At 38.4% G+C, this 24,939-nt stretch overlaps 5 protein-coding genes and 2 non-coding genes across 11 annotated transcripts; 5 read left to right on the top strand and 2 right to left on the bottom strand.

The window, feature by feature from the left end:
* The first annotated feature begins 344 nt into the window (after nucleotides 1-344).
* Nucleotides 345-2,538, top strand: LOC110756635 (16 kDa phloem protein 1). 3 transcript variants are annotated; one of them, XM_021958075.2, is made up of 4 exons: nucleotides 345-830; nucleotides 1,339-1,404; nucleotides 1,929-2,067; nucleotides 2,208-2,538. In XM_021958075.2, exons 2-4 carry the CDS (start codon nucleotides 1,344-1,346, stop codon nucleotides 2,362-2,364), a joined length of 357 nt encoding a protein of 118 aa, XP_021813767.1. In that variant the 5' UTR covers nucleotides 345-830; nucleotides 1,339-1,343; the 3' UTR covers nucleotides 2,365-2,538. The 3 variants fall into 3 exon arrangements, with proteins under 3 accessions (XP_021813767.1, XP_088105353.1, XP_088105354.1); XM_088249227.1 differs by having other exon boundaries at nucleotides 345-807; XM_088249228.1 differs by lacking the exon at nucleotides 345-830 and adding an exon at nucleotides 846-1,226.
* Nucleotides 1,980-5,338, top strand: LOC110756634 (uncharacterized). Of its 2 annotated transcripts, XM_088249226.1 has the most exons (10): nucleotides 1,980-2,067; nucleotides 2,927-2,968; nucleotides 3,087-3,203; nucleotides 3,407-3,716; nucleotides 3,812-4,238; nucleotides 4,328-4,427; nucleotides 4,524-4,583; nucleotides 4,652-4,735; nucleotides 4,828-4,935; nucleotides 5,030-5,338. In XM_088249226.1, exons 3-10 carry the CDS (start codon nucleotides 3,090-3,092, stop codon nucleotides 5,336-5,338), a joined length of 1,512 nt encoding a protein of 503 aa, XP_088105352.1. In that variant the 5' UTR covers nucleotides 1,980-2,067; nucleotides 2,927-2,968; nucleotides 3,087-3,089. The 2 variants fall into 2 exon arrangements, with proteins under 2 accessions (XP_088105352.1, XP_021813766.2); XM_021958074.2 differs by lacking the exon at nucleotides 1,980-2,067 and having other exon boundaries at nucleotides 2,610-2,968.
* On the top strand, nucleotides 2,370-2,442 carry TRNAK-UUU (transfer RNA lysine (anticodon UUU)). Its single transcript has one exon. It is a non-coding gene; the product is annotated as a tRNA-Lys (tRNA).
* Nucleotides 5,339-5,353: 15 nt separating the features above from the next.
* PAT2 (protein affected trafficking 2) lies at nucleotides 5,354-10,945 on the bottom strand. The gene is made up of 11 exons (XM_021958073.2): nucleotides 10,560-10,945; nucleotides 10,372-10,448; nucleotides 10,018-10,267; nucleotides 9,310-9,936; nucleotides 8,900-9,073; nucleotides 8,543-8,669; nucleotides 8,351-8,460; nucleotides 7,991-8,191; nucleotides 6,908-7,905; nucleotides 6,079-6,348; nucleotides 5,354-5,949 (listed from the first exon to the last, which is right to left on the bottom strand). The coding sequence occupies exons 1-11, from the start codon at nucleotides 10,773-10,775 to the stop codon at nucleotides 5,580-5,582; spliced, it is 3,420 nt and encodes a 1,139-aa protein (XP_021813765.2). The 5' UTR covers nucleotides 10,776-10,945; the 3' UTR covers nucleotides 5,354-5,579.
* A 2,113-nt stretch (nucleotides 10,946-13,058) lies between these two features.
* Nucleotides 13,059-18,798, top strand: IDN2 (XH/XS domain-containing protein). Of its 2 annotated transcripts, none has more exons than XM_021958107.2 (8): nucleotides 13,059-13,472; nucleotides 14,673-15,622; nucleotides 15,904-16,085; nucleotides 16,414-16,503; nucleotides 16,596-16,883; nucleotides 17,376-17,585; nucleotides 18,122-18,357; nucleotides 18,460-18,798. In XM_021958107.2, the coding sequence occupies exons 2-7, from the start codon at nucleotides 14,701-14,703 to the stop codon at nucleotides 18,353-18,355; spliced, it is 1,926 nt and encodes a 641-aa protein (XP_021813799.1). In that variant the 5' UTR covers nucleotides 13,059-13,472; nucleotides 14,673-14,700; the 3' UTR covers nucleotides 18,356-18,357; nucleotides 18,460-18,798. The 2 variants fall into 2 exon arrangements, with proteins under 2 accessions (XP_021813799.1, XP_021813798.1); XM_021958106.2 differs by having other exon boundaries at nucleotides 13,060-13,468.
* An 877-nt stretch (nucleotides 18,799-19,675) lies between these two features.
* LOC148297019 (small nucleolar RNA snoR143) lies at nucleotides 19,676-19,869 on the top strand. The gene has a single exon (XR_015834242.1). It is a non-coding gene; the product is annotated as a small nucleolar RNA snoR143 (small nucleolar RNA).
* Nucleotides 19,870-22,679: 2,810 nt separating this feature from the next.
* On the bottom strand, nucleotides 22,680-24,311 carry EXPA16 (expansin A16). Its single transcript, XM_021958214.2, has 3 exons — nucleotides 24,064-24,311; nucleotides 23,331-23,649; nucleotides 22,680-23,218 (listed from the first exon to the last, which is right to left on the bottom strand). The coding sequence occupies exons 1-3, from the start codon at nucleotides 24,203-24,205 to the stop codon at nucleotides 22,909-22,911; spliced, it is 771 nt and encodes a 256-aa protein (XP_021813906.1). The 5' UTR covers nucleotides 24,206-24,311; the 3' UTR covers nucleotides 22,680-22,908.
* Nucleotides 24,312-24,939: the final 628 nt, after the last annotated feature.

A 24,939-nucleotide genomic window follows, 5' to 3' on the forward strand; every position in this document is an offset into this window, starting at 1 on the left:
GGTTCAGTGAACTAATTAAGAACTCACACAGTTTGCATTTTATGTATGGATTATGAACAAATAATAACTTAGTTATCATATGTGAGGGAGATACGGATGAAAGCCTCCATTTTCAATCATCATCAGTAGTTAGTACTGAAGCATGTATCCCGAGCCTCTACATTTAGAGTTTACGTATTTTATCACATTTCACAAAATCTTGATCATCCTAATAATCTAATTGTTTAAAAGACATGACATGTCAGCAATATAAGTATTTAATTTTCCTTTTTATCTGAAAATTTATTTAAATTTAACAATTATTTGTTTAAATAAAAAGCATAAAAGAAAAATCCACTCCCTTTCCACGAGGTGGGTGGGAGAGAGGCTATAGGTTTCTTCACGAAAGGTTAGGGGTAATTAAGGCGGGGCTGTGAAGAATATAGAGAAAGATTATTGGAGGGGGGGAGAGATTATTAAATTATTGAGGGATATATATGTATATGTATATATATAATCTTGGTTCCAATCCAAAGTTTGAGGGAGTCTTTCTAATTCAATTAGAAATGGGTAGTTCTATCCATTCTCTTGTCGAAATCACCTCAAGAAAGATCATTAAGCCATCATCTCCAACTCCTTATCACCTTAAAACTCTCAAGCTCTCTCTTTTGGATCAACTTTTTCCTCCTACGTTATATGGACCCCTCGTGTTTTTGTACACCAACCATTGGCATGGTGCCGATTTTGTTTCCAAAGCTTCTAAGCGCTTGCAAGAGTCTCTATCCAAAACTTTGGTCCTCTTCTATCCATTGGCTGGCCGGCTCAAAGGTCCTGAGACACCGATTTATTCAGTATACTTTCTCTTCCTTTCTTTCTTTCCTTATGTCTATGCTGTTCTATAGTTCAATATAATGTAGTTTGAGCTTGAAAATAGTTGAAGACATTCATAAACCTTGATGGGTTTCTGCAAAGTTTTGATTTTTGTGTTCCGTTCTTAAATTTAATCAACTATTTTCCTTTCCACCATTTATTAGACTTTCAAACAAATAGATCCAGTAAAGTTGGTGAACTTCATTAATGCTGCACTTGTATTTTCTCTGCTTTTGTTTTGAATGTATACTTGTTCTCTTACTCATTTTTATCCCATTTTATGTAAGAATTTTTGAAGCAATCCACCATTTCTACAAGGTTTGTTCGATTGCTTCAAAAAAAAAATTCAAGGAAAATATTCATCAACTATTAAAAAGGTGATTTTGTTGCTCACCCATGGAGATTTTACATCAATTGCTGCATGATATATTACTTCTTATTTTTATTTATTTAAAGTCTGGCATTTTAGCACAGAGTTTGATTTAGCAGGTCGTATGGATCCTTATGTTCTGATTCAATACAAAGGCCAAGAGCGCAAGAGCAGCGTGGCCAGAGGTAAAGTTCCAACATCCACTTGACTTGCACCTAATACTTAAATTTAAAATAATGGTTTACACAAATCTGTTTTTCAGTTTTGATGTCAAAGCTCGCAAGTCAATTAAATAAGAAGAATTGATTGGCATGTTCATGTTGTAAGAAATATATTTTATTCAAATGTCCAATGGTTCCTTGAGTTGCGTTATGTATGGAACTATAGTAGACTTTGAGAATTAAATTTTAATTAGATTGAGGTTTACCTATACTCTAGACTTTTTTCTATCAAGTACTTAGTTAATACGATGCTCAAAGCTTTCTCCTTCCTTTAAACTTGTAATAAAAATGGTGTGGCCAAGTTGCCTTCTAGAAGCTGAACTACTTAATAAACTCATGACCAAGTAAACCCTTTTATATAAATAGACGCATCAGTAGTTATATAAAAAACAGACGCATTGTGATTTTTCATTATTCTGGCAAATTTTGTGTAGTGTTGTTGCGTTTCAAAGACTACTACATGTTCTAATTCTGAAATGGTAATGCAGAGCAAGGCAGCAGTCCGGTGTGGAACGAGAGATTTACATTCAGGGCAGAGTATCCAGGGTCAGGGGAGCAGTACAAGGTCACCCTCAAAATCATGGATAAAGACACCTTCACTGCTGATGACTATATAGGAGAAGCAACGTACGTAACAATATTCGTATATAATATTCTTTTTACTCAATAGTTGTCGCCCATGAAATTTGAACTCAAAACATTCTCCTATGTTCTACTTAATTAGTCACGACTGATATATGGTAGATCAAATTACCCTTAATCTGCAGGATATATGTTAAGGATTTATTGGCACTGGGTGTGGAGAATGGAACTGCTCAACTACATCCTCTTATTTTAAATTTTCATAAGAGATCAGTGGATAATGTTTTGCCAAAAAAAGCTTCTATTCCTCTGCATAATTACATAAATTATGGAGTTTATTAACATCGGCCGTCTTAGCTCAGCTGGTAGAGCGCATGGCTTTTAACCATGTGGTCGTGGGTTCGATTCCCACAGACGGCGCTTCCCGATGTCTGTATTTAGTCCTATTTTATTTTTCGGGTCTTCTTTTGAACCTCGGGTTTTTTTTTTCTGTCTTCATGGACTTCACGTCTCCACCACCAACAGTGTGCAATTAAATGGAAATGCAACTTGTGCAAAAGAGAGATCATGGGATGGCCATGCAATACACTAATAACAATAATGATAATACCAACTGTACAATCACAGATTCACAAAAGATTCTTCCACCGCCACCTTCTCTCATGCATTTCAATTTTCCAAAATTTTCATCTGCTCTCTGCTTCCCTCCCTCTCTATCTTCTCATATCTCAACCCTACCTACCCTTAATGGCACCCACGACAACACCTCACCCTCTCTTTGTTTTAGGCACTTCTTGCCTCAAGAACTTCACCACTGCTGCGGCCGTCAGATTCTTGTTTCCAAACAGTTGGCTTGTGATCTTTCTTTGAGCAAATAATGAAATTCGAAGACTTTCTGATGCAGAGAAGCGAGGAGAAACAGAAAAGACTCGATCTTGAGGAAGAGGTGACAACAAAGTTTTTCCCTTTTTTGTTTCCCATCTTGGGGTTCTAAATGTTGTGATACGTATTAGAAAACTAGTCAAAGAAAGTCGACACAAATCAAATGCTCATGTGTTCTGCAGGTTATGAAATTACAAGCAGAGTTAGATGGACAACAAACACTAAACAGGTTTTTGCATTGCGCTCTTCATGGACCTCTGCTGTCACATCCATGCCTTTTATCATTGCTTCCACCTCAGGTATATAAGAGAGAGAGAGAGAGAGAGAGAGAGAGAGAGAGAGAGAGTGTGTGTGTGTGTGTGTGAGAGAGAGAGAGAGAGCGCGTTAGTGTGTGTGTGTGTGAGCGCGCGTTTTGTGTGTGTGTCAGAGCGCGCATTTGTGTTTGTGTGTGATGTGTAATTAAGTGGAATTGAATTTTGAGAAGAGGCTCTACAATATGCAGGTTCAGGTGCTATTTTCAGAGCTGGCAATGGTGGAAGAAGAGATTAGTAGGCTGGAAAGAAGAGTTGAAGAGCTGAAATTGAGGTTGTACCAAGAGAGGGAACAGACCAAAGAATGGGAAGTGCAGAGGAGGCAAGGGCAACAGAATCACTTTCTGTGCAGAGTGGGAAATCAGTCAGTGCTCAATGAAGAGAGATGTAGTAGATCCCAGAACTATGAGGCATTGAGAAAAGAAAGAAGGATGAAGAATAGAAGAGCCTCTGTGGATTCTGCATCAGATTTCCAAAGGTGGAATTTCCCAAAGTCAGATGGTAAACTGCTTCTTTATCTCATATGAAGAAGAATGTGGATATTGAAACACTTTTTTTTTTCCTTGTTTTGATTATTTGTTGTGTTTTTTGAACAGGAGAAATTGCTGAAATGTCAAGGAAGCTAAGTGGGAGAAGCAGAAACCAGGGCAATGTGGATATTAATGAAACTGGGATTAGTCTGAAACCAAATGAACTCTCAGAAGAAGTGCTCAAGTGCCTTATAGGCATATTTCTTGACCTAAAACAGACGTCATTGGACAAAGAGGGATCATCTGTTGTCCCAAAGCTAACTCTCTCCTGCATGAACTCAAAAGGGTTCATGGCAAAAACCTCATTCAACTGCAAATCATCCACAGTATTCTTCAACTACAACACATCCAATGTTGACCCTTACTGCATATTACCGGATATAGATGGCGCTGTCCGGGACGTTGGCCCGTACAAGAACTTCATCCAAATCACAAGAAGCTCATTAGACGTCAGCCGCTTATCAGACTGTTTGACTGGAATTGGAAAATTGAGGTTGCTTACAGGTCTTGTTAGCAATGACGGCTGTTTACAAATTCATTCTCAAAAGCATTGTTTTGTTAACTTCTTTACGTTGTCTTCAGGAAGTTGATGCATCAATTGTGTGATGTGGACTTGACTTTCTTGACCTACAAGCAGAAGCTAGCGTTCTGGATCAACATCTACAATGCCTGCATCATGCATGTACTGTAAGACATCTTAAGCAACATTTAAGAAAAGACAGAAATCTGAAGAATGATATTGATTGGGAGCTTTCTGTTCTTAATTATCAAATTTCAGGCATTTCTGGAACATGGGCTGCCTTCCACGCAGGAGAAGCTACTGGCGCTAATGAACAAGGTACATCAATGTCTGTAAGACCCATGACTTCCCAATTCTGATACTAATCGATAACCATTTTCACATAGGCTGCATTGAACGTGGGAGGCATAGTGTTGAATGCTCTGGCGATCGAGCATTTCATACTCCGCCATACATCTGAATCGAAACATGTACGCGAAATGAAAATCAAAACTTGAGCTCCTTCTATTTTTGTTCTCTTTTATGTATTTTTCCGCCTGATCATTTGCATCTCACTTAGTAGGGGCCTGCGTATGAGAAAGAAATGCTACTAAGACATGCCTACGGTCTCGGATACCCGGAACCTAATGTGACATTTGCTCTTTGTCGAGGCAGTTGGTCCTCACCAGCAGTACGTCCGTGTAGCTCTCCTAGTTTATTTCACAACATTTTTCTCCATCTTATTTCTTAATTTTGATGAAGTTAAGACTTTGATATGCATGCAGTTAAGGGTCTATACCCCAGACGACATAGTTAACGAGTTGGAGAGAGCAAAAGTGGAGTACTTAGAAGCTTCAGTTGGAGTTACAAGCAAGAAGAAAATTCTGGTGCCAAAGCTTCTACAATGGCACATGCTTGATTTCGCTGACAGTATGGAATCGTTGCTGGAATGGATTTACAGCCAATTGCCACGCTCTGCTTCACTGAAAAGATTGATAATGCAGTGCTTGAATGGGGAAACAAAGTCTCCGATAAACAAAATGGTAGAAGTCCAACCTCATGAATCAGAGTTCCGGTACTTGCTGCCATTGTGAAACAGATGACAAGAATCACAGAAGGTTTTGATCTAGATGGATTTGAATTATTTACATGAACTTTTGTGTCCCATTGATTTAAATTACAGAGGTTTTGCCAACTGTACAAACAATGCATTAAACATCTGGAGAGCCAGAACACTTGCAATACATAAACAAATGCAGTAATACATGTAGAATAACGAGCGGATTTCCTATTTTCTTTCCAAATTTAATTATTCGTTTCCAAGCATCTTAGAAACTACTCATGGGCATGAGAGGGCTCAACCAATACATTCACGATCCTGTTCAGCAGATTCAGCCCGAATACAGTTTCTTCGCAGTTTACTTTAACTGACATTTCCAATGGTTCAGAACATCTACCTTCAACGGTGATGGTGATCAAGCAGGGAACAGAGGTGCTCAAAAGCTTGCTGCTGAATCGTAAGCACAAACCTGTTGCATCATCGAGGTTCGCTGCGACTGGCAAATCAACAGATACAAGATGAAGATTTGCGCTGCTAAGCATTTTCAGTGCAAGATTTCGGCATATTACGAGAAATTTGTCTTCTACCAATGAATTGTCACCCTTGTCCTTGTCCAACTCCTTGATATGATCAGTGAAGGTGCACCTGTTGTACAAAACACAAACATTCAATTCAGTATAAACAACAAAGACCAAAAGAGAAGGGGTGTTCTGGAAACCATGATCAATAGTTAGAATTTGTCTTATACAACCTCAGAAAAATGAGTCACTTTACCTTCTTACACATTCAAACATTCCTCGCAGATGAGACTCCTTTTTTGTGAAGGCTTCAACATCCATAGGAAGAGCTTTTACAAAGTATCCAATGTCAGGCCGCAACTTAACAGGATGCCTCTTGCCATTACAATATAAGGTCAGTTTTAGAGGCAAGAGGTGGTGATGAAAGCGAACCTGGATGGTTCTTGTCATTGCCTGACCAGGTTCTAGAGAAGCGATCTCTTCTACAGAAACTAGATTTGGCTCATTATTTTCAGGTGTTGTTGAGCTGCAATATCGAGATAATCGTAACAAAAGATTAGCCCTTACTACAGGAAAGATGTCACAGGGAGAAATAAACATAGTCTTAATACTTTATGGATGATCCGAGAACAAATCAAATGCAGTTTAATTAAATCAAAGGATCATGCTCGATCATGTGTAGTTGGAACCCCCAGCCATCTAAAGCATGGACCAGTCTGGAAACTGTAAAGATCAACTAAAGCATATACATCAACCTCAACCTTTGACGGGAAAAAAAAACAAATTTAAAAGACTACTGCCTTGGACCCAATATCAACAATAACTTAAAATATGCAGACAGAAAACAACATTAAATTTAAAATGATAGTAGACCTTAGAACTACAGGAGACTCAATGGCCAAGTGACTTGATACTTCATCAAGTAGGCAACTCAGAGAAATATGTTAAAACTCCAGAAAACTGTATTTTATCTCACATTTTTAACAAATCTACCATAAAAACAACTTAAATTGGTCTACTAACCTCAACCTCAATGTATAACATGGAGGTTTCAACGAAGAAATAATTACTTTATTTTAAATTACCTTTCACGTGAACCCGAAGCTTGGTCTACAGAATCCACGCCTTTGCCAGATTCCTCATCAACCAAAGTAATATCAGACACGGTTTCCTTTGAACAGTTCTTGAAGGAAACTTCTATACATAGAAACAGAGGAGAGATGCTTGAAATCTCAGATGAAAATGAGTAGTCAACCTTTAAGCCGTTTCCATTCACAGGATCCAAGAGTGCATAGCTTTTAGGTTTAACTTGACCTCCAATATCACCAATGGAGATTCTTGCTGAAGATCTACGGACTTGAATTTGTTCTGAAGTATTCGTGCTTGAAAAACCAGGCTGCTCATCTAACCATGATTCTAAAGCTCTATTTGACAACAATTCCCCAAAATCAGAAGCAGACTGAGAAGCTATATTTTTCTTTTCATTAGCATTTCCAACATCTGAAAATTGAATCAAGGGATGAGAATTTTCATCGCCTTCATTTGCAGAACCAGCCTCTTCACTGCCACCACTGCCACCACTGCCACTTGAATCCATATCAGAGTGTTGTGAACTATAACTAGAAGCATTTTCCTCATCCAAAAATTCAGACTCTGAGTCCTCGTTGTCTGTAACATATGGATCACCATTAGTGACTCCCTCTCCAAATTCATTCATTTTGAGGCCATCACAGCGCAAACTACAGGGCTTTGGGAGAGGTTCATACCCTGGAGCAGCATGAAGTACTATCTGTGATAAAGAGCCAGGAAGGTAAAAACGGTGATCAATGGGCTCACGTGACATTGGTTTTTTTTGTCCTCGAAATAAGCATTCTGCTAGGACACATGAACTATCTTTATGCTGGGCCAGACAATTGGTTTCCTCCTCCAGACCTCGAGAATCTAAATAAGTAGACAGAATTTTCCTTAAGAAATGAGCTCGATCACGAATGTCATAGTTTAAGTCGCATTTGGCCATTTCCAGCACATAGATTAAAACTTTTTTTATAGTCAACAGATCATTCCCTTTTGCATGCAATAAAACCTACAGAACAGATAACCTCAACATTTAGAAACAAAGAGAGTGACATTAACACATTTACTTAGAGAAGAGCACCATGGAGTAGTACCTTAACAGTAGTATTACAAATTTGAAGCTTTGTTTCCAACTCTTCTGAAGTAAAGCACCATGCAAGATACTTGAGTACTGTAGCTAACATCTTTGGGATGAGATCACCTAAAGAGTTATACTCCCCCACCATCCAAACAATTATAGCCCGTGCAGCAGGCACCTTTATTGAATTTAAACTACGAACCAACTGAATAATAACCTTGAAAAGGTATAAAAGTTAATTACTAGATGCCCCAAAAAAAACACCAGAGAGAAGAAAGACAAGGTAACAAAGTTTCACAAAATATAATAGTAAATCACCTATGCACCCCTGACTTAGACATCTAATGACAGCAGCTCAGCAGAAAATTAAGAATACCTTTTCATGACTGGGTGGATCTTGCTGAATGATTGATTTAATAGACATTATTGCTTGAATCAAAATATCTGCTTCACCATCCACAGACCCGAACTCACCAGTCATAAGTTCTGCAAGATTAGACAATAACTCAAAAAACAAGAAGCAAAACTTTTTGAAGATCTATACAACAAGTAGAAAATAGTCACAGACGCTGTCTGGTCAAAGCCAATAAAAATTCTAAGCATGTGTTTGCCATTTCTGGAAGTCGCTGCGCACATATGCCAATTCCAGCAACAGTATCAGCAGCAAATCTCCTGTCTGGATCTCTAATATAATCCTAGCAACAAAATAAAACAATAAGCAAATGATACATGCCTTTGATTTTTTAAATATTATCACATATAAATGTTTGCAATTATCAGATAAAGTTGATGATACAGAGCTAAGTCTAAACAAATAATGGCTGAAAAACTTAAAATACACCGTTCACACTCATGTACATATAATTATGAACAATCTAACGTACATATAATTATGAACAATCTAATTTAAAAGGAAAGAAATTACCTGAAATTCTTTGAGTATAAATGAAATTGATGAATCTGTAGCAATGTAAGCCAGTATATCCAGTTTCAAAGCCTTAATTTGATATGAATCTGAAGAGCATATAAAGAAGTCTTCAAAGTACAGAGAGAAGAGTGAAGGAATTGCTTTTGCAAACACTTGAACGTTACATAAAACCTGCACTGGTCAATCAACAAAACAATCCTCACCATCTTACCGACTGTAAACTAAGTATAACAGAATACATGAAGATTGACACAAAAGAAATTTCCTACAGGACAACAGGCCAAAATAATATTTACAAAATATCAGAATATATGAATTCACGGTCACATGCATGCATCAACAAAATTTAAAAATAGTACTTTAATGCTACACAAAAACCAATTAAATTGTAAGGAAATGTTAACTACCACATATTTTGAGGCATTAGATGATCTTAGAACGAACAAGAGCGGCTTAACAATTCTTTTCAAATCCTCTATGGGTGCCATAATCCAGTGTACACCAGCAGCTGCTAGTACAACTGCACTATTATTACTCCATAACAATGGGGATGTACACTGCAGCAGGATCTTCACATCATCATTGTTCTTTCCAGATGTAAAACGGGCATAATTACATTCAGATGCATCTTTATTCATGAGACTTAATCGTGATAAATATTCAGCTGGTCCTTCAATATAACAACGGGATACAATATTTGCTAATTCAGACTGATAACGACCACTCATGTCACCGCTGTCTTCCACTAACGCAGAGTTGGTGTCTGAACAATCCTTTTCAGATTGAGAATTCTCTGTACTGTGCAAAGAAAACATAATGGATTCCTTTACAAGCCCATGCCTCGCAATTGTATAGCGCAAAAGGATCCCGATTAAAATTATTTTACCCCATTCTTCAACATCAGGAAGAATCTCGCATAACCTTTTATAATTTCTTCCAATCAGAGCCAAATTATTCGGACAAACGGAAGAGAAAGCAGCAGCAGCAGCACCAACGACACAAGGGGAATGGTCATTCAACAATATTCCGATAATCTGCATACAACAGAACATTATAGAAATATTAATGACACTGCATATGAATGAATCAACATTGCAACAATTAGTGAATCAAACCTCTTCAATCCCCGCGGTATTTTCGTCAAGGCGCAAATCGTGCAGCTTAGGAAGAGCATTGGCCGCGCATTTTCTAACATACACAGAGGGATCTCTAGCACATTTTCCAGCGGCAACAAGAACTAAGGGTGCAATAACATGTAGACGGATCCCCGCCATGGTTCTCAGGGCCCATGCCCTCACTAACGGGTTTGGATCCCCCAAATCCTTCTGGAAGTAATTAATCGATAGCAATGCTTCATTCGGACGCCTGAAACATAAATTTCAAAAACACCACAAAGATGAGCTCAAAATTAGGTAAAAGCGATCAAGAACAAAACAAAAATTCAGATTGTGCAGTTTATCTATGCTTACTTTTGAGCATAATGCAGCAGGTATAAGTAAACCAGCTTTTTCACTTCCAATGACTGCGATGCTACGTTCTTAACAACCTGCAATTCCAATTCAACCAAACGAAACTCGTATTAAAAACGAAGGCTCCGATGAGAGCTCTGATTCTTTTTTTTTTATCGGAAACTCATAGTGTTGAAATTAGAGAGGACCTGAGGGAAGAAATTGGAGACTTCGAAGCCCTGGGCGATGAGAGCGAGCAGGCGCTTGAGAGCTTCGCATTTTTCAGAGTCGAACTTGCTGTCAAGAAGAGGAGCGATGCTGACGTCATCGGGATCGTCGTAGAGGTGGGCGTCCGTACCGATCCGGAACACCATTGTCGATGCCTTGCTTAGAGTATCTGCTGTTGCGCCGAATTGAGGGAACATATTTTTCCTCGCTTCAGCTCCTAAAAGCTAAGCTCTCTCTCTATGGGTCTGAGAGCGTGAGAGAAATAGAGAGGGAAGATGACTGTCTGAGAGTTGTGATCGCGGAGGGTCACCCTGACAGTAGAACCAGAGATGAGGAGCTGTTTGGACGCGCCCCAAAATTAAAATTAGTTCGGATTGGAACTCCTACTGCTGGTTTAGGTGCGTTTGGCAACGTACCTTTTTTTTTTGGGGTCTGAACCACAGTGGTCCTGAATGGGCCCCAATTATGGGTGGCATCTTTAAGTCTTAACCACAACCCAGACTAATCTCCGCTCACACCGGGTCAGCCCGTAAGGGGTAAAATGCTGACCAAAGTGGTGACTTCATACAAGAGCAGGCATCGAACCCCTGACCTCTCTTAAAGAATAAGAGTGCCGAACCACTCACACCAACCACCTTGATTTTGGCAACATACGTTTTGAGTAACCGATAACTTACGAATAAATACCTTACTACTTACTTAGTAATAAATTTGATTTTTTAAATTAAAATAATAATAAAAAGTTTATACAAGCAAAAATAAAAATTGTTTATGGTGTATAAGTAGCATGTAGTTTAAGTGATTATGAATATTACTCACGCACCTGACTCTTGAGGTCCTAACTTTGATTTTCCTTTCTCTCAATATTACTTGTCTACAAAAATTAAAATTAGGCTATAGATAATCGAATATCAATTTAAGGATTTGAGATTGTGCCAAAATAATTCATTGGATTTAGTCGTTTATTCTTAACATTGCATTGAATATAATCATTTAAATTTCATGATAGATGGTGTTTTTTTTATGGTTATTACACTTAGGATAAAACTTAGCTATCTTCCAATTCAAATAGATGCTAAAACAAGTAGCATCTACCATGGTTACCAAAATATATCAAACCTAATCGAATTCGAAGAAACAAGTAAGAAAACTTTACTTTATTTTTTATTTTTCTAAATATGGCTAGTTTTTCGTTCTATCCATGAAATGTCACGAATTTAATATGAGTTAGTCTAATGGTATATAGGTTTTTGTTTTAACATCAATCATGTGAGATATAAAGAACTCATATATCATGAACCAATGACGTATTAGCTTTTCATCACCACTAATCACTAACTTAAAATAATTTTTTAACTTTAACTCTTTTGAATTATTTACTCTCAATCCCAACTTAATCTTGTATACTCCTTCAAATGAAAAATTAGGGGCTCATTTAATTTCCATTTTAGTTTTCATTTTTAAGAAATTGTAAACATAAAACTTGTGTTGTACCCAATTTAGTTTTCAAAAATATTGAAAACTAGGAAATGTTTAAAAGTTGTTTGGTAACTGATTTCAGTTTTCAATTTTACGTGGAACTTAGAAATGGAATTTTTAGGTTTAAAATGTGAGTTTGTGATCATAGAATGAAAGTGTATGTTACAAAGCGTTCGTAGTATTTTTTGAAGTTTGGATGATTTTTTGGTAAATTTTGGATATGGAGGTCCCAAAGTTTGGAATGGGTCGCGGCTGAATCGCAATAGTTGAGTAGCTAGGTCCAAGTTGGGAGATCCCAAACACCGATTTTTGGTAACTCATGTGTGGTGTTGTAAAATTGGCGAATGAAAAAAAAAACTCATAAAAAATGAAAAATGTAAACACTTTCATTTCAAGTTGTTATAAAATAAAATAAAAAGGGTGAATTTGAAAAAGAAAACAAAATCTATTAACAAACATGTGTTTGGCTGCAAGTTTCTTGTGTTGCCACGGTTTTGTTGATGTGCACGAGTTTTTTTTTAAGATCACGCATTTATTTTTGTCTCTCATGTTTGAGTTTTGGATAGTATTTACTGTTTCAGTGCTATCTTTGTACATTGCTTATTAAAGCATCTCTTCTAAAAAAATAAAAAATAAAGTTTAAAAAAGTGTGAAAATGAAATGGTAAAAACAATATTACCATTCAAATTTCGAGTTACAACAAATCAAATTTAACCAACTCGTCAAAATTAAACATAAAATATTATCTATTTGGGCATCACACTAATTATTATGATAACTCCGGATTTGGATATAAATAAACTTTGACTTTGAACATGCACAATACATTCATCTCTCTGCTGAATGGTGCGGGACTCCGTTTATATATCCCACATCATTCTCATTTGTTGAGATTAGTGTATCTTTCTCAATCCCTTGTGATTAGTGTACTAATTTAGTCTAAATGAGTTGTTTGGTGATGAGATAAACCTAATCACCATAATCATTTCTCAAAAAACATAAAGTAAAAAAGCACCATAATAATTATTTATGAATTTCATGCATCCTAACTCTCAAATTAAATATGTCAGAAAAATTTACAGATTAGAAATGACATTTTTCCGGCAAATTTGATCGGAATTTGCAAAAAATAATAATATTTTATACCAACTCATCATCACTCCCAATTCGGTCAAAGAGTCGCGAGGTCTCCATTTCCCGTACTTGTCGTCTTCTCCATTTTCTGAGTGTCACGCACAGTGAGTCCATTACGAAATTCGCTTTATTTATGGTGAGAAGCACTGAGAGCAGCAGCAATTAGCCCAGCCCCAATTTTCTTCGTCAAAACCCCGTCTTCCCCGGAACCCAGAGAAGAGAGCTCACACAGAGTGGTCTCTCAGTCTCATCCGTGCCCTCAGGAGCTCCAATTTTCGTAGGTCATCTCACTCTGTCTCTCTCTTCTTTCTACGTTTCAGCTGATCTTTCTCTGGTTTTGCTTGTTTCCACTACATGCATGTGCTCGTTTTGCTGATATGTATAATTTACTACATGCATTGTCAATTTTGGGCTTCTACCTTGTTTGGCTTCAAGTTTTGCAGCTTCAGCGTCCGTTCTGTTGTGTGTTTTGGCTGATCTGCTTGTTTTAGAAAAAAATTGTATGGTTGGTTTTAGGATTAACATTTAGGCCACTGATTACAAACAGTTTCTTTTGATTTCTGGTGATTACGAGTTTGGTATTTTGACGATATTTTTTTAATTTCTGTAAATTCTGTACAAGTCTACAATGTGATTTCATATGCAAGATATTATCTTATTAAGTCAAAGATATATTTATATTTTGCAATATCTCAACTAGCTTACATGAGCAGTTACTAGGACTTTTTTTTATATTTTTTTTTGGAAATTGAGTTATGATTGATTTCACAGAAAAGAGAGGAATGATATGGACTGAAACTGATTTCTATATATGGCGCTTTCACTACTGCAGAAGCCCTAAGATTGTGAAATCCAAAGCCTTGATTTGTGTGATTTCACCATATATTCTGAATGTTGCTGTAGCTTTATTTATGTAAGATACTAGTTTTTTAATTTGTGTAAACTCTGTACAACTCTACAATGTGATTTCATATGCAAGATATTCTCTTAAGGCTAAGATGGATTTTATTTTGCAATGTCTCAACTAGCTTACATGGGCAGTTACTAGTTTTTTTTGTGTGGAAATAGTGTTATGATAGGTTTCACTGCTGCATAAGTTCTAAAATGGTGAAACCCAAAGCTTTTATTTCTGTGATTTCACTATATATGCTGAATGTTGCTGTATGTCCACTTTCTTTTTCTGGGTCTGATCTTTTGACTTGTAACTTGTAAGTTGCTTTTAATTTTACCTCACTTGATTCTGTCATTCAGTTTCATCAACTCTTTTGGGAGATTTATTTTGTGTTTTTTGGTGCAAATATTTTCAAATGTGAAAGAAATTAGATTAACAGTATTGATTCTGTACTAGACCCCCACTTATGTCTACCTTTTTTTTCTATAACCTGTGGTTGCACATGTTCTACTTCCCAGATGAACTTTTCAAAATCATTGAAATAAAAAATTTTGATACGCCACTTATATTCCATAATTTCAATTTTCAGATTAGTGCTGTTTAACTAAAGTTCACAAATGGGGAGTGTAGAGGATCCTATCTTTGAAAATGATACAGATATAAGTGACACAGAAATGGATGAGGATGAAGAAGAATATTATGAAGATCTGAAGAATGGAAAACACAGTGTGAGAAGCTCAGATGGGACATATATTTGCCCCTTCTGCCCAAAGAAGAAAAAGCGGGATTTTGTTCTGAAGGACCTGCTCCAACATGCCTCTGGGGTGGGAAAGAGTAATTCAGAAAAGAGAAGCGCAGAAGAAAAGGCCAAACACTCAGCTTTGGCGAAATATTTGGAAAAAGATATAGCAGCCGAAGGTGGTCCATCTAAACCTGTGGGTGAGGAAGACCCCCCAATTGATTGTGACCATGATGAAAAGTTAGTGTGGCCTTGGACAGGGGTAGTCGTTAATATTCCAACCAGACGGGCAGATGATGGGCGATATGTAGGAGAAAGTGGATCCAAACTGAGAGATGATTTAATAAGGAGAGGGTTCAATCCCACAAGGGTTCACCCTCTATGGAATTTTCGGGGTCACTCAGGAAGTGCCGTTGTGGAATTTAGGAAAGATTGGCCTGGCTATGTTAATGCCATGTCATTTGAGAGGGCTTATGAGGCAGATCGTCATGGGAAAAAGGACTGGGGTGCTAATGGTGACCAAAAATCTGGTCTTTATGCTTGGGTTGCTCGAGCAGATGACTATAAAGCTACCAATATTGTTGGAGAACACCTCCGTAAGATTGGAGACCTTAAAACAATTTCTGAAATTATGGAGGAAGAAGCCAGGAAGCAGGATAAGCTTGTATTTAATCTTAATAACATCATTCAGGTGAAGAACAAAGACATGGAAGAGATGGAGCTAAAATGTAGTGAAACTACAAACTCCATTAAGAGCGTAATCACAGAGAAAGAAAAGCTTGTTCAAGGTTATAATGAAGGTATGTTTTTATAAGAAAAATGGAAGAGTGCTACTTATTGAATAAAAGAAGGAAGGTACGTTATCTTTAGCTTAGTTTTCTGACTGGATTATGAGTAGTTTACATTTGTTTGTTAATTATGTTTCTAGCTATTCCATTCTGAAGCTGTACGGTAACTGTATAGTTTGGATAAAGTGGCTTGGGTTTCACCATTTTGGGTTTATTTTATTTTGTTATATTTTATGGTCGTATGATGCTGTAATGACATTAATTCATGCTTTTTTTTCTGTGTGTCTTGATAGATATAAAAAAGATACAAATGAGTGCGCGGGATCACTTTCAGAGGATTTTTAGCGACCACGAAAAACTTAAGTTACAATTGGAAACTCAAAAGATAGGGCTAGAGACACGCATAGAAGAAATGGAGAAGCGTGCGGTGGCTAACGAAAGTGAAAGTAGGAAGCTCGCCGATGAAATTGAAAAGGTTTGCTAATTTGTGCTTCATTGTTGCACATTATCTCTTAGATTTCATGATTAATATACCTGTGACTATATGTGAAATTATGAATATTGAAGAGGTGAAAACTAGTTTGTTGAAAGTTACTGAAAATGAGCATGATGTTCAAGTGTCATCAAGTCATATCATGAATATTTGGGGATGAGAGTTGATGCATTTATGTTTAGTTTACGTATATTGTGTGATGCTTTTGTCTGGGTTACTTTTCTATAGCAGCATTAGTTGCAATGTTTTGTTGTCATTGTTGGTGAAGGATTGTCCCGAGCAATTGATAACACTGACTTTGTTCTTGTAGAATTCGGCAAAAAATAGTTCTCTGCAATTGGCTTCTATGGAGCAACTGAAGGCTAATGAAAATTTATTGAAACTGGCTGAAGATCAGAAGGTTTGTTGGTTAATTGCTTGAAAATGATCTGAACATTATTTTATAGATTTCAGAGAAGATCTTTGATGTATGTGACAACCAATTTCATCCAGAGGCAAAAGGAGGAGCTCCACAGTAAAATAATTAAACTGGAAAAGCAACTGGATACAAAGCAAACTCTTGAATTGGAAATTGAGCAACTTAGAGGGAACTTAAATGTTGTAAGGCGCATGGGGGATGATGGGGATGTTGAAGTGCTAGAAAAGGTGGACACAATGCTCAAAGACTTGAGAGAAAAGGAAGAAACATTTGAAGACTTAGAAGCTTTAAATCAAACTCTAATTGTAAAGGAGCGTAAGAGCAATGATGAGCTGCAGGAAGCTCGTAAGGAATTGGTTAATGTAAGTTTTCTGTTTAATTTTTAATTTAAATGGTGCCTCAGTTACTTGCTTTTATAGTAAAGCAGACATCTGACATTCAGATGGTCTTACAAGAATTTGGAATGTAGTTTTTGAGTTTTGATTATGTAATTTGGGGCTGTGATTCTTAGGTCAATGTTACAGATTTTTGTTTGTGCCGAACCTTTTCTATAAGGATTTGAATGGAATGGTTTGCAGAAATGCACTTTTTTTGTGTGTGCATATTTAGTAGTTAGCACAACATGGTGTAGACGATGGTGAACTATGATCGTTAACACTATTTATAGTAGGCAGTGCGTGTGGAGGCAGACATGCTTTTCTTTGTAGTGGGATCTTCAATATTTGTACTGTTATATGGACTGAGAACTGTGGCCCTCTGTGTATCAGATATATTTAAAGTTCTGTTCTTAATTTCTTACACTTACAACAAGCTCCTCTATCTTGTCATAAAGTACTAATATTCTTACTCTACAGGGCTTGAAGGAAATATCAAATCGCGCTCATATTGGTGTTAAGAGAATGGGTGAGCTTGACAGTAAACCCTTCCAAGAAGCAATGAAGAGAAAGTATAATGAGGAAGAAGCGGAAGAGAAAGCCACAGAGCTGTGCTCATTGTGGGAAGAATACCTGAAGGACCCAGATTGGCATCCTTTCAGAGTTACTACAGTCAACGGGCAACATAAGGTGTACTCTCTATTAATATCAATATCTCATTGGATTTGATTCTTCTAGCTGTTTCCCTTAGCACTAGAAAATATCTGACAAAAAAGATAATATCAAATATGCTGGCCGAAGATAATTCTTAGATTGAACTAGTTTGGCTATCCCTGTGAGTTATGTGCTGTATCATTGCTTATCTAATTAGTTGGGCCAAATTTGTAATTGTGGTGGTAAAATCCTTTCCCAGTGACATACCTGATGTTCATCATATATGACCTCCATTCACATGCTTGTTTGGTTGTGTTTTAATATAGTTTCTAGTTGGAAATGGTTGGTAATTCTGCTTTGACATCGAAGGTTTCTAAAACATCAAATTACATATATAAAAAAATGTCCACGTGATTTCCATTCATATGTTATTGTTGAAGCATGTAATTGTTAAGCTCTAGTCATACACTAATGCCTGTGCTTTTCCTTTGAAACACTTGTCACTTGGCCTTGTCACCTTGCTTCCTTTTCAATGTTTTACGGTTCACTTGATATCAACATCACTGGTTCAGGAATTCATAAATGAACAAGATGAAAAATTGAAAGAGTTGAAGAAACAACTGGGGGATGAGGTGTATAATGCTGTAACATCAGCTTTAAAGGAGATAAATGAATATAACCCTAGTGGGAGGTATATAACTTCTGAACTGTGGAACTATGCTGAGGGACGAAGGGCTTCACTGCAAGAAGGAGTTGACTTTATTCTGAAGCAATGGAAAGTAAAGAAACAGCGGATGGAAGATTGAAGGTATTCAATGTTTGTCATAGATCTCTATATGGTTGGAATTTTCATTTCTTTTTTAGGGGGTGGTATCCGCCTAATTTGAGTATTTCAATTCTGTTTCTGCAGTTGTGTATGGCCAGCTTGGTGGATCATCCCAAGACTCAAAGAAGGACGGCGGTTACTAGCCTTATTATGTCCGGTCCTGGGGTCTTGCTGAATAAGTGGTTAACCTGAAGGAGGACTCTCTACCTTTAGATGTATTCATTTGCTTTGTTCATCAACTTTGATCTTTAATAAGACACTATTTACTAGTGTAGGAGAGGTAACTTAGTCCACATGGACACTACCCAACTTCTTCTTCAAACTCTCAGGGAAGGGAAACCATTTCCAACTATCGACATTTGACTGTGCTTGTATCATTAGTATTTGACAATGTATAACAGTATTGCGAGCTTTTCAGTTCCATTTATCTATCCATTACCACCTGACTTTGCCGGACCGAGAAAAACTTGCCTATAACGAGGTGTATACACATTATTTTCACATCTCCTCATGTAATAGCCATGTGATAGGGAGTGTATGCTCTCGTTATAGACAAGTTTGCTGTTGATTATTCTCACATCTCCTCACGTACCCTTGTGCATATCTCACATTGCACCCGTGACACAGAAGTTATTGTAGTCGGTTTCAAGCTTATAAAGAACTTATTAAAGTTTTGGATGAGCTGTTCAAAGAGTACAGAGAATTTCCGCCAAATAAGGTAAATCACTCGGTTGACTACCGGACGACGTCGTTTCTCTTCCAGCGGAGCGTACCACAACAAACCACTTCTTCATAATACGGCGCCATATTTTTTAAACTGAAACGGCGACGTTTTACTTTCCCATCTAAAAGCATCCACTAGTTTTTCTTGTAACCCTAATCCTATATATATTGGTGCTCTCTCTTTACAAAATCATTAGATCTCCGTCCGCCTACAGAGAGCATTCCTATGGAGACGAAGCACATCTCATCTTCTGTAAAATTAGGGCTGTGATTAGAAAGAGAGAGGCTTGAGTGGGAATGCTCGAAACACAGGAGCAAACCCAATTCGAATCTAGAAGGGGAAAGAAAACAAAGAAAACCAGAGCTCTCGCCGCCCCTTTTCATCCAAAGGCAGAGGCCTTGGCGTCTCTGGAAAAAAAAATCTTTGCTTTCTTTCCCTTTCGTTTCCATTGGGTTTCGACCCACAATGACAGGCCATCCAATTTCTATACACTTGATATGAGCCCTCGTCTTGTTTATAGATTTCGTTTGTTGTTTTTTAGGGTTTTTGTATGATTTAGGGTTTTATTGGGCAATACGGCACTTTTTGGGTTTTTTAAGAGGAAGTGATTTTTGATTTGCTTTCTCGTAGAGACCAATAGTGCATACAGTGAACGCCTGATTCGCACCGTTTTGGTGGGAGTTAGGCAGCGGCCAGACAACCGTAGTGATGGTATCCACAGATGGCGGGCTATATCTGTCCCGTTTGTCTACTGATTCCATCTCACATTTCTTCGATTTCAATCACTTCAAAACCCTAGAAATTATATTTATCCCATTGCTTTTCTCTTTTTTATCAAGGTTTAATTTTATGTTCCATTGTTGGTGGTTTTATGAGTTTTGGAATGGAACCAGGACTGCTTGAACATGATGGTTAAATCTCAGGAACAGCAGCCTGAACAAGTTTAAACAAAAGCCCAAAGAGGAGGCTGGGAAAGTGAGCAAAATGGGCTGAAATCTTTACTTGGTTTTAAACTCAAACTAAGAATTAATGAACTAGGAAAGTTCCAATTTGTCTGCAAAATGAGTCATGAAATTCAATGAGTGAGACAACATTTGAATCTGTAAATTTGTTGGACAAAATGTGCAAGAACTGAGGCTAGGGTTTCAATCTTTCGACATTGGGAAGATGCACTGTGCTGAACTATAAGACTAGAGAAACTCAGGATTTGCTCTATCTGAAACATACTCAATGCAGAACTTGATGACACACTTCATAATGAAGTTATGCAACAAAAACTTAATATGAGATTTCTATCTCGGAAGATGTACCACAGAACCGGACTACAAGGCTGAGAAAAAACAGAAATTGCTCCAATGCCTTTTTTTGTGTGGATGAGAAACCTCAACCTCAGTACACAACCAAATTGATAACTCTACCAAGTTATAGGACCTGACCTGATGCAGTAGAAACAACTTAAAGCTCAATTAGATTTAACACAAAGAATCCAACTAATCCAAGCCTCGACCAGGACCTCCAATGGAGGCCAGATCCCTTTTCAGATGGGTTTCGTGACCTCTCCAGCTTCAATCTTGCCTTGTTAGCTAAACAGTGCTGGAGAATACTACAAAACCCGAATGCTACGTGGGTTAAGATCTTAAAAGCTCGCTACTTTCCCAACTGTGATTTCGTAAAGGCTAAAAAAGGATCTCGTTCCTCTTGGGCTTGGGCAAGTCTATTGGATGGGAGAGATGCATTACTCAAGGATGCTAGGTATCAAGTGTTCAGTGGCGCCACTACATGTATTTGGACTGACAGGTGGGTCTCATCTACGCATTTTGGTGTCATTCAACCTATCAGACCCGTTCCCCCATCTGCCCCTCAACTTGTTAAAGATATAATGGACAAGCATAATCATACTTGGATTCTTGATGGCATCTCCACCCTGTTAAGCAGGGAAACTTTGGATCGTATTAGATGTACTCCGATTGGCCGTACAAATCGAGCAGATAAACTTGTATGGCCTTGGAATACTGTGGGCACATATACTGTGAAATCGGGTTATCACCGTTTTCATGCAAGGCTCCACACAATCATACCAACCCACAACTTTTCCTCCCACTCTATTCCAGAAACTGTCTGGAAGTCCATTTGGAAAATCAAAACACTCCCCAAAATCAAACACTTTCTCTGGAGAGCTATTTCTTGCTCCCTATCCACAAGACTGTCCTTGTTCAGAAGGAAAATTGTTAGTAATCCTCTTTGCCCAATTTGCGAGTGTTATGAGGAATCCATTGAGCACATCCTTTTTCTCTGCCCTTGGACCCTACTGGTATGGTTTGGCTCTGAGCTGTCTTACAGGATTGACCATCAGAGAATCACGTCCTTTGACAGGTGGCTTGAAGGAATTCTTTTGATTCCAGGCATTACCAAGGCGGAGCTTAATCACTGTTTGTCTCTTATTAGCTTCATTTGTTGGGAAATCTGGAAGTCCAGGTGTCGCTTTGTCTTTGATGGTACCACCCCGGACCCGCGCCGGGTTATTATAAGTGCTAGGGAGGCTTGCAATGAATTTGTGGGTGCCACTGCTGTTGGTGGAGTGATAATGATGGCTACACAAGCTTCGCCTCCCAGCTCTATCTCTCGAGGATCTCGGTGGTCTCCCCCGACTAGCAATATTTTGAAAGTTAATTTTGACGGTGCCTGGTGCCCTGGTTCCTGTGCTGGTGGTATTGGAGTGGTCATTCGGGATTTAAATGGAGTTTGGTGTGGGGGCCTCTCCTCCCCGGTCATCTGCGATTCAGCCCTTGTTGCAGAAGCTGCCGCTGGCCTTTGTGCAATTACCTTTGCAAAAGAAAGGGGAATGGGGAAGATTATTTTAGAATCTGATTGCAAGGTGGTAATTGATGCTTTGCGTGGAAGGTTTGGCAACAACTCTTGGGTCATCGCGCCAATGATTGATGAAATTCGTAATCTATCTTTGTGTTTGGATGATGTGGCCTGGAATTGGGTGCCTAGATGTGCAAATCGAGCAGCTCATGCAGCAGCTTCGATTGGTTTGAGAGCTATGGAACTGAAAAGTTGGGTCACCAGACCACCATTGTCTCTTGTTGGAGTTTTAAATTCTGATGGTCTGCCATGCCCACCACAGGATGGCAATACTAGTAGTTAATTTCAGTTTTTTATTTGGTGGGGGTTAAGACTATAATACTAGGCTCCGATGGAGCATTAGACTTGTCTGACTTCTCTGTTGTTGGTTTCCTCTCCTATCTGGCTTTTGCCTGCTTTTGTATCTTTTTACCCTTTTGGGTTTGAATACAACAAGCATTATGACCAAAAAAAAAAAAAAAAAAAAGAATCCAACTACAGTTGCAATGAAGATAGCAAAATAGTGCTACTCTGTTTCATGGAAGTCTTTCTCCTATTTTTGCGTTTAGTTAAACACAGACACAAAATGTTTTTTTTTGTTTCTTATTCAGCTGCTAGTGGCAGACATCGCTTCAAAATCCATGATTATAGGTAAAATCACACACCAAGTGCGAACCATTGTCAAAAGCAAGCCCAAAAGCACTCAACTTGAAACAAATCAAAAGCAAGAAAATTGAAAAATACTTGATCATGTCTATAACTTATGGTATATATTATAACAACAACCAAAGCTGCGGGCTATATGACCAGCCACCTCAGCTGCTTACAACTTCACTTTTACCTTCTTCTTCTTTTTCTCTCTCCTCACCCCCACCAACAGTCAAAAAAAAGTTTTTAACCGCACAACTCTTTCTCTCTTTTCCCAAAAACGAAATGATATAATAAAGCGGGAAAATTGAATATTAGACCCTGAAATTCTTTCCAGTGAAAGTTTGGCCAAACTGCCAATTGGCAGGGATAATGTTCCAGGAAGTGGAAGTGCGTCGGTCACTGCCTGTGACCCTGAAGGAGAGTGACTGTCCAGCCAAGACAGCATTTGACTGCCAGTTCTGACCCCAGTTGCGGCTCAAGCTCATCCATCCAGTCTTCGACCCTTTCACGCTCACCTTCACTATATCCCCTGCACCCGCGACGTTGGTGATCAAAACCAAGTTGAAGTACTTGAAGCCGTTGATCGTGAACCTGATCCCGCCTTGCTTCCGGCATGGCACCCTACACACAAAAGGGCATTTAAGTCATTTCATTATATATAAACCACGAGTCATTTTCATACAATTGATTGTCTAAACTACTCTAATTTAATGTCGGCGGAGAGGGAGCTCACCGGCGATAAGAGACAGGGACAATGCCGGCGCGGTACTCGGCGATCTTGAGGAACATGGGCATGGCGAGATCGAAGTGGGGGCGAGGAGGGTTGCACCAACCGCCATTGTCGTTGGGCAAGGCGTAATTTGGAGGGCAAAAGTTTGTGGCTGTGACAAAAATGGAGGGGCTACCAGAGTGACACCATTGAGGCTGATTTGCACACTTGATCTCGAAGCAAGCTCCACAGCTCAAACCGTTGTTAAAAAGAGCTGTGCTTAGTGCCGCTGTGTTCACACCGTAGCCTTGGCTGTACAGATTTCCGTACCCACATGCCCCTCCTGTATAGTACATACACAAAATCAATCAAAATGAATGAACTTTATGTTATGAACTAAAATTGGGACATTGTTTTTTTTTATAAAGAATGTGAGAAATTTAAGGGAAAAAATGATGTGGGTTTTTGAAATTGGGAGCTCCAAGTCCAAAAGGAATGAACTTTATGCCATGAAGTGAAATTGAAATATGGTTTTGCACAGAATTGGATACATTTGTGAGAAATTTTGGGTTTTTGAAAGGAATGAACTTTACGTCTATGAACCAAAACTGAAACGTGGTTTTCATGAAATTGCTACTTTACTTTGATGTGGGTTTTTGAAATTGGGAAGTCCAAATCCAAAAGGGATGAACTTTATGTTATGTTGTGCTTAGTGAAATACTAAAATGCAGGGGGTCATGAAATTTCTTGAACTTACCCATAGTTCCAGAGGCGTCACTGCCGCCATAGAAAGTAGCATGAGCACCCTGCCATGCCTCGCCAGAGTAGACACCAGGAATTCTGGCCTCAACAATTGTACTTGCCAATGCTATGAGAGAGACAATGCAGAGAAGAGCCATTGCTTTTCAGCAATTCTCTGGAAGAGAGAGAGAGAGAGAGAGAGGGAGAAATGGGTTTTTTTCTTGGAGGTTGGGTGTGAGCAGAAGGCAGAGGGGTGGAGTGCTATTTATCAAGGCCGAGGAGGCAAATTAGAAAGGGAAGAAAACAAACAATTGTCAAAAAGTGACCAAAATTATCACCTTAATTAATGCGGTTTGGTCTCCCTCCCTCGAGTAGCTAAAGCTTTTGGCGGTAATTCCATTCAACTCCTTTTTAACATGAACTGACAGAAATGTCATTTGGGGTTATTTGCTTTAATGGCTTTCACAGTATTGTTTTGTGGAAAGTTCAGGGGTATGCGGTGGAATTGGGATGATGATGCAAAATGTAGGAAATGTAGGGTCAACAAGGTCGGGGGCTCAAGGCTGTTGTGATCATACGGAATATGGATGGATGAAACCGGTTTGCTTCATCTGCAAGTGTGGCATCATCTGCAGCCTCTCTCTTTGGCCAACATGGATTTTCTTTCCTTTTATTCTTTTGACTTTTTTGAGACATTGGGGATGGTGGACTGAATAGGAGGGAAGACTTGCACTGCGTACTCAATAGTACGGTTAAAATGCTTGTGCACTATTTTACTTCCCGGGACATCCGAGGGGACATCCGAGTAATGTTCTCTTGCCAAATAATTTTTTTTAATATAAATAAAAGTGATATTGAGGGAGAATTCAAACACATAATCTCGGATACAAGT

The sequence above is a fragment of the Prunus avium genome, chromosome 2 (genome assembly GCF_965620075.1).
Source record: "Prunus avium chromosome 2, drPruAviu1.hap1.1, whole genome shotgun sequence".
Classification (NCBI taxonomy): domain Eukaryota; kingdom Viridiplantae; phylum Streptophyta; class Magnoliopsida; order Rosales; family Rosaceae; genus Prunus; species Prunus avium.

Coding starts and splice junctions, on each gene's coding strand:
- PAT2 (XM_021958073.2), bottom strand. CDS start 10,775: ATGTTCCCTCAATTCGGCGCAACAGCAGATACTCTAAGCAAGGCATCG. Junction 10,449..10,559: donor TCTCCAATTTCTTCCCTCAG/GTCCTCTCTAAT, acceptor TTGGAATTGCAG/GTTGTTAAGAACGTAGCATC. Junction 5,950..6,078: donor ATGTTTGAATGTGTAAGAAG/GTAAAGTGACTC, acceptor TTTGTACAACAG/GTGCACCTTCACTGATCATA.
- LOC110756634 (XM_021958074.2), top strand. CDS start 2,900: ATGAAATTCGAAGACTTTCTGATGCAGAGAAGCGAGGAGAAACAGAAA. Junction 2,969..3,086: donor GACTCGATCTTGAGGAAGAG/GTGACAACAAAG, acceptor TGTGTTCTGCAG/GTTATGAAATTACAAGCAGA. Junction 4,584..4,651: donor TACTGGCGCTAATGAACAAG/GTACATCAATGT, acceptor ATTTTCACATAG/GCTGCATTGAACGTGGGAGG.
- IDN2 (XM_021958107.2), top strand. CDS start 14,701: ATGGGGAGTGTAGAGGATCCTATCTTTGAAAATGATACAGATATAAGT. Junction 15,623..15,903: donor TGTTCAAGGTTATAATGAAG/GTATGTTTTTAT, acceptor GTGTCTTGATAG/ATATAAAAAAGATACAAATG. Junction 16,086..16,413: donor TCGCCGATGAAATTGAAAAG/GTTTGCTAATTT, acceptor TTGTTCTTGTAG/AATTCGGCAAAAAATAGTTC.
- EXPA16 (XM_021958214.2), bottom strand. CDS start 24,205: ATGGCTCTTCTCTGCATTGTCTCTCTCATAGCATTGGCAAGTACAATT. Junction 23,650..24,063: donor TGACGCCTCTGGAACTATGG/GTAAGTTCAAGA, acceptor TGTACTATACAG/GAGGGGCATGTGGGTACGGA. Junction 23,219..23,330: donor GTCCCTGTCTCTTATCGCCG/GTGAGCTCCCTC, acceptor TTTTGTGTGTAG/GGTGCCATGCCGGAAGCAAG.
- LOC110756635 (XM_088249227.1), top strand. CDS start 477: ATGTATATGTATATATATAATCTTGGTTCCAATCCAAAGTTTGAGGGA. Junction 808..1,338: donor ATTGGCTGGCCGGCTCAAAG/GTCCTGAGACAC, acceptor TTGATTTAGCAG/GTCGTATGGATCCTTATGTT. Junction 2,068..2,207: donor GACTATATAGGAGAAGCAAC/GTACGTAACAAT, acceptor CTTAATCTGCAG/GATATATGTTAAGGATTTAT.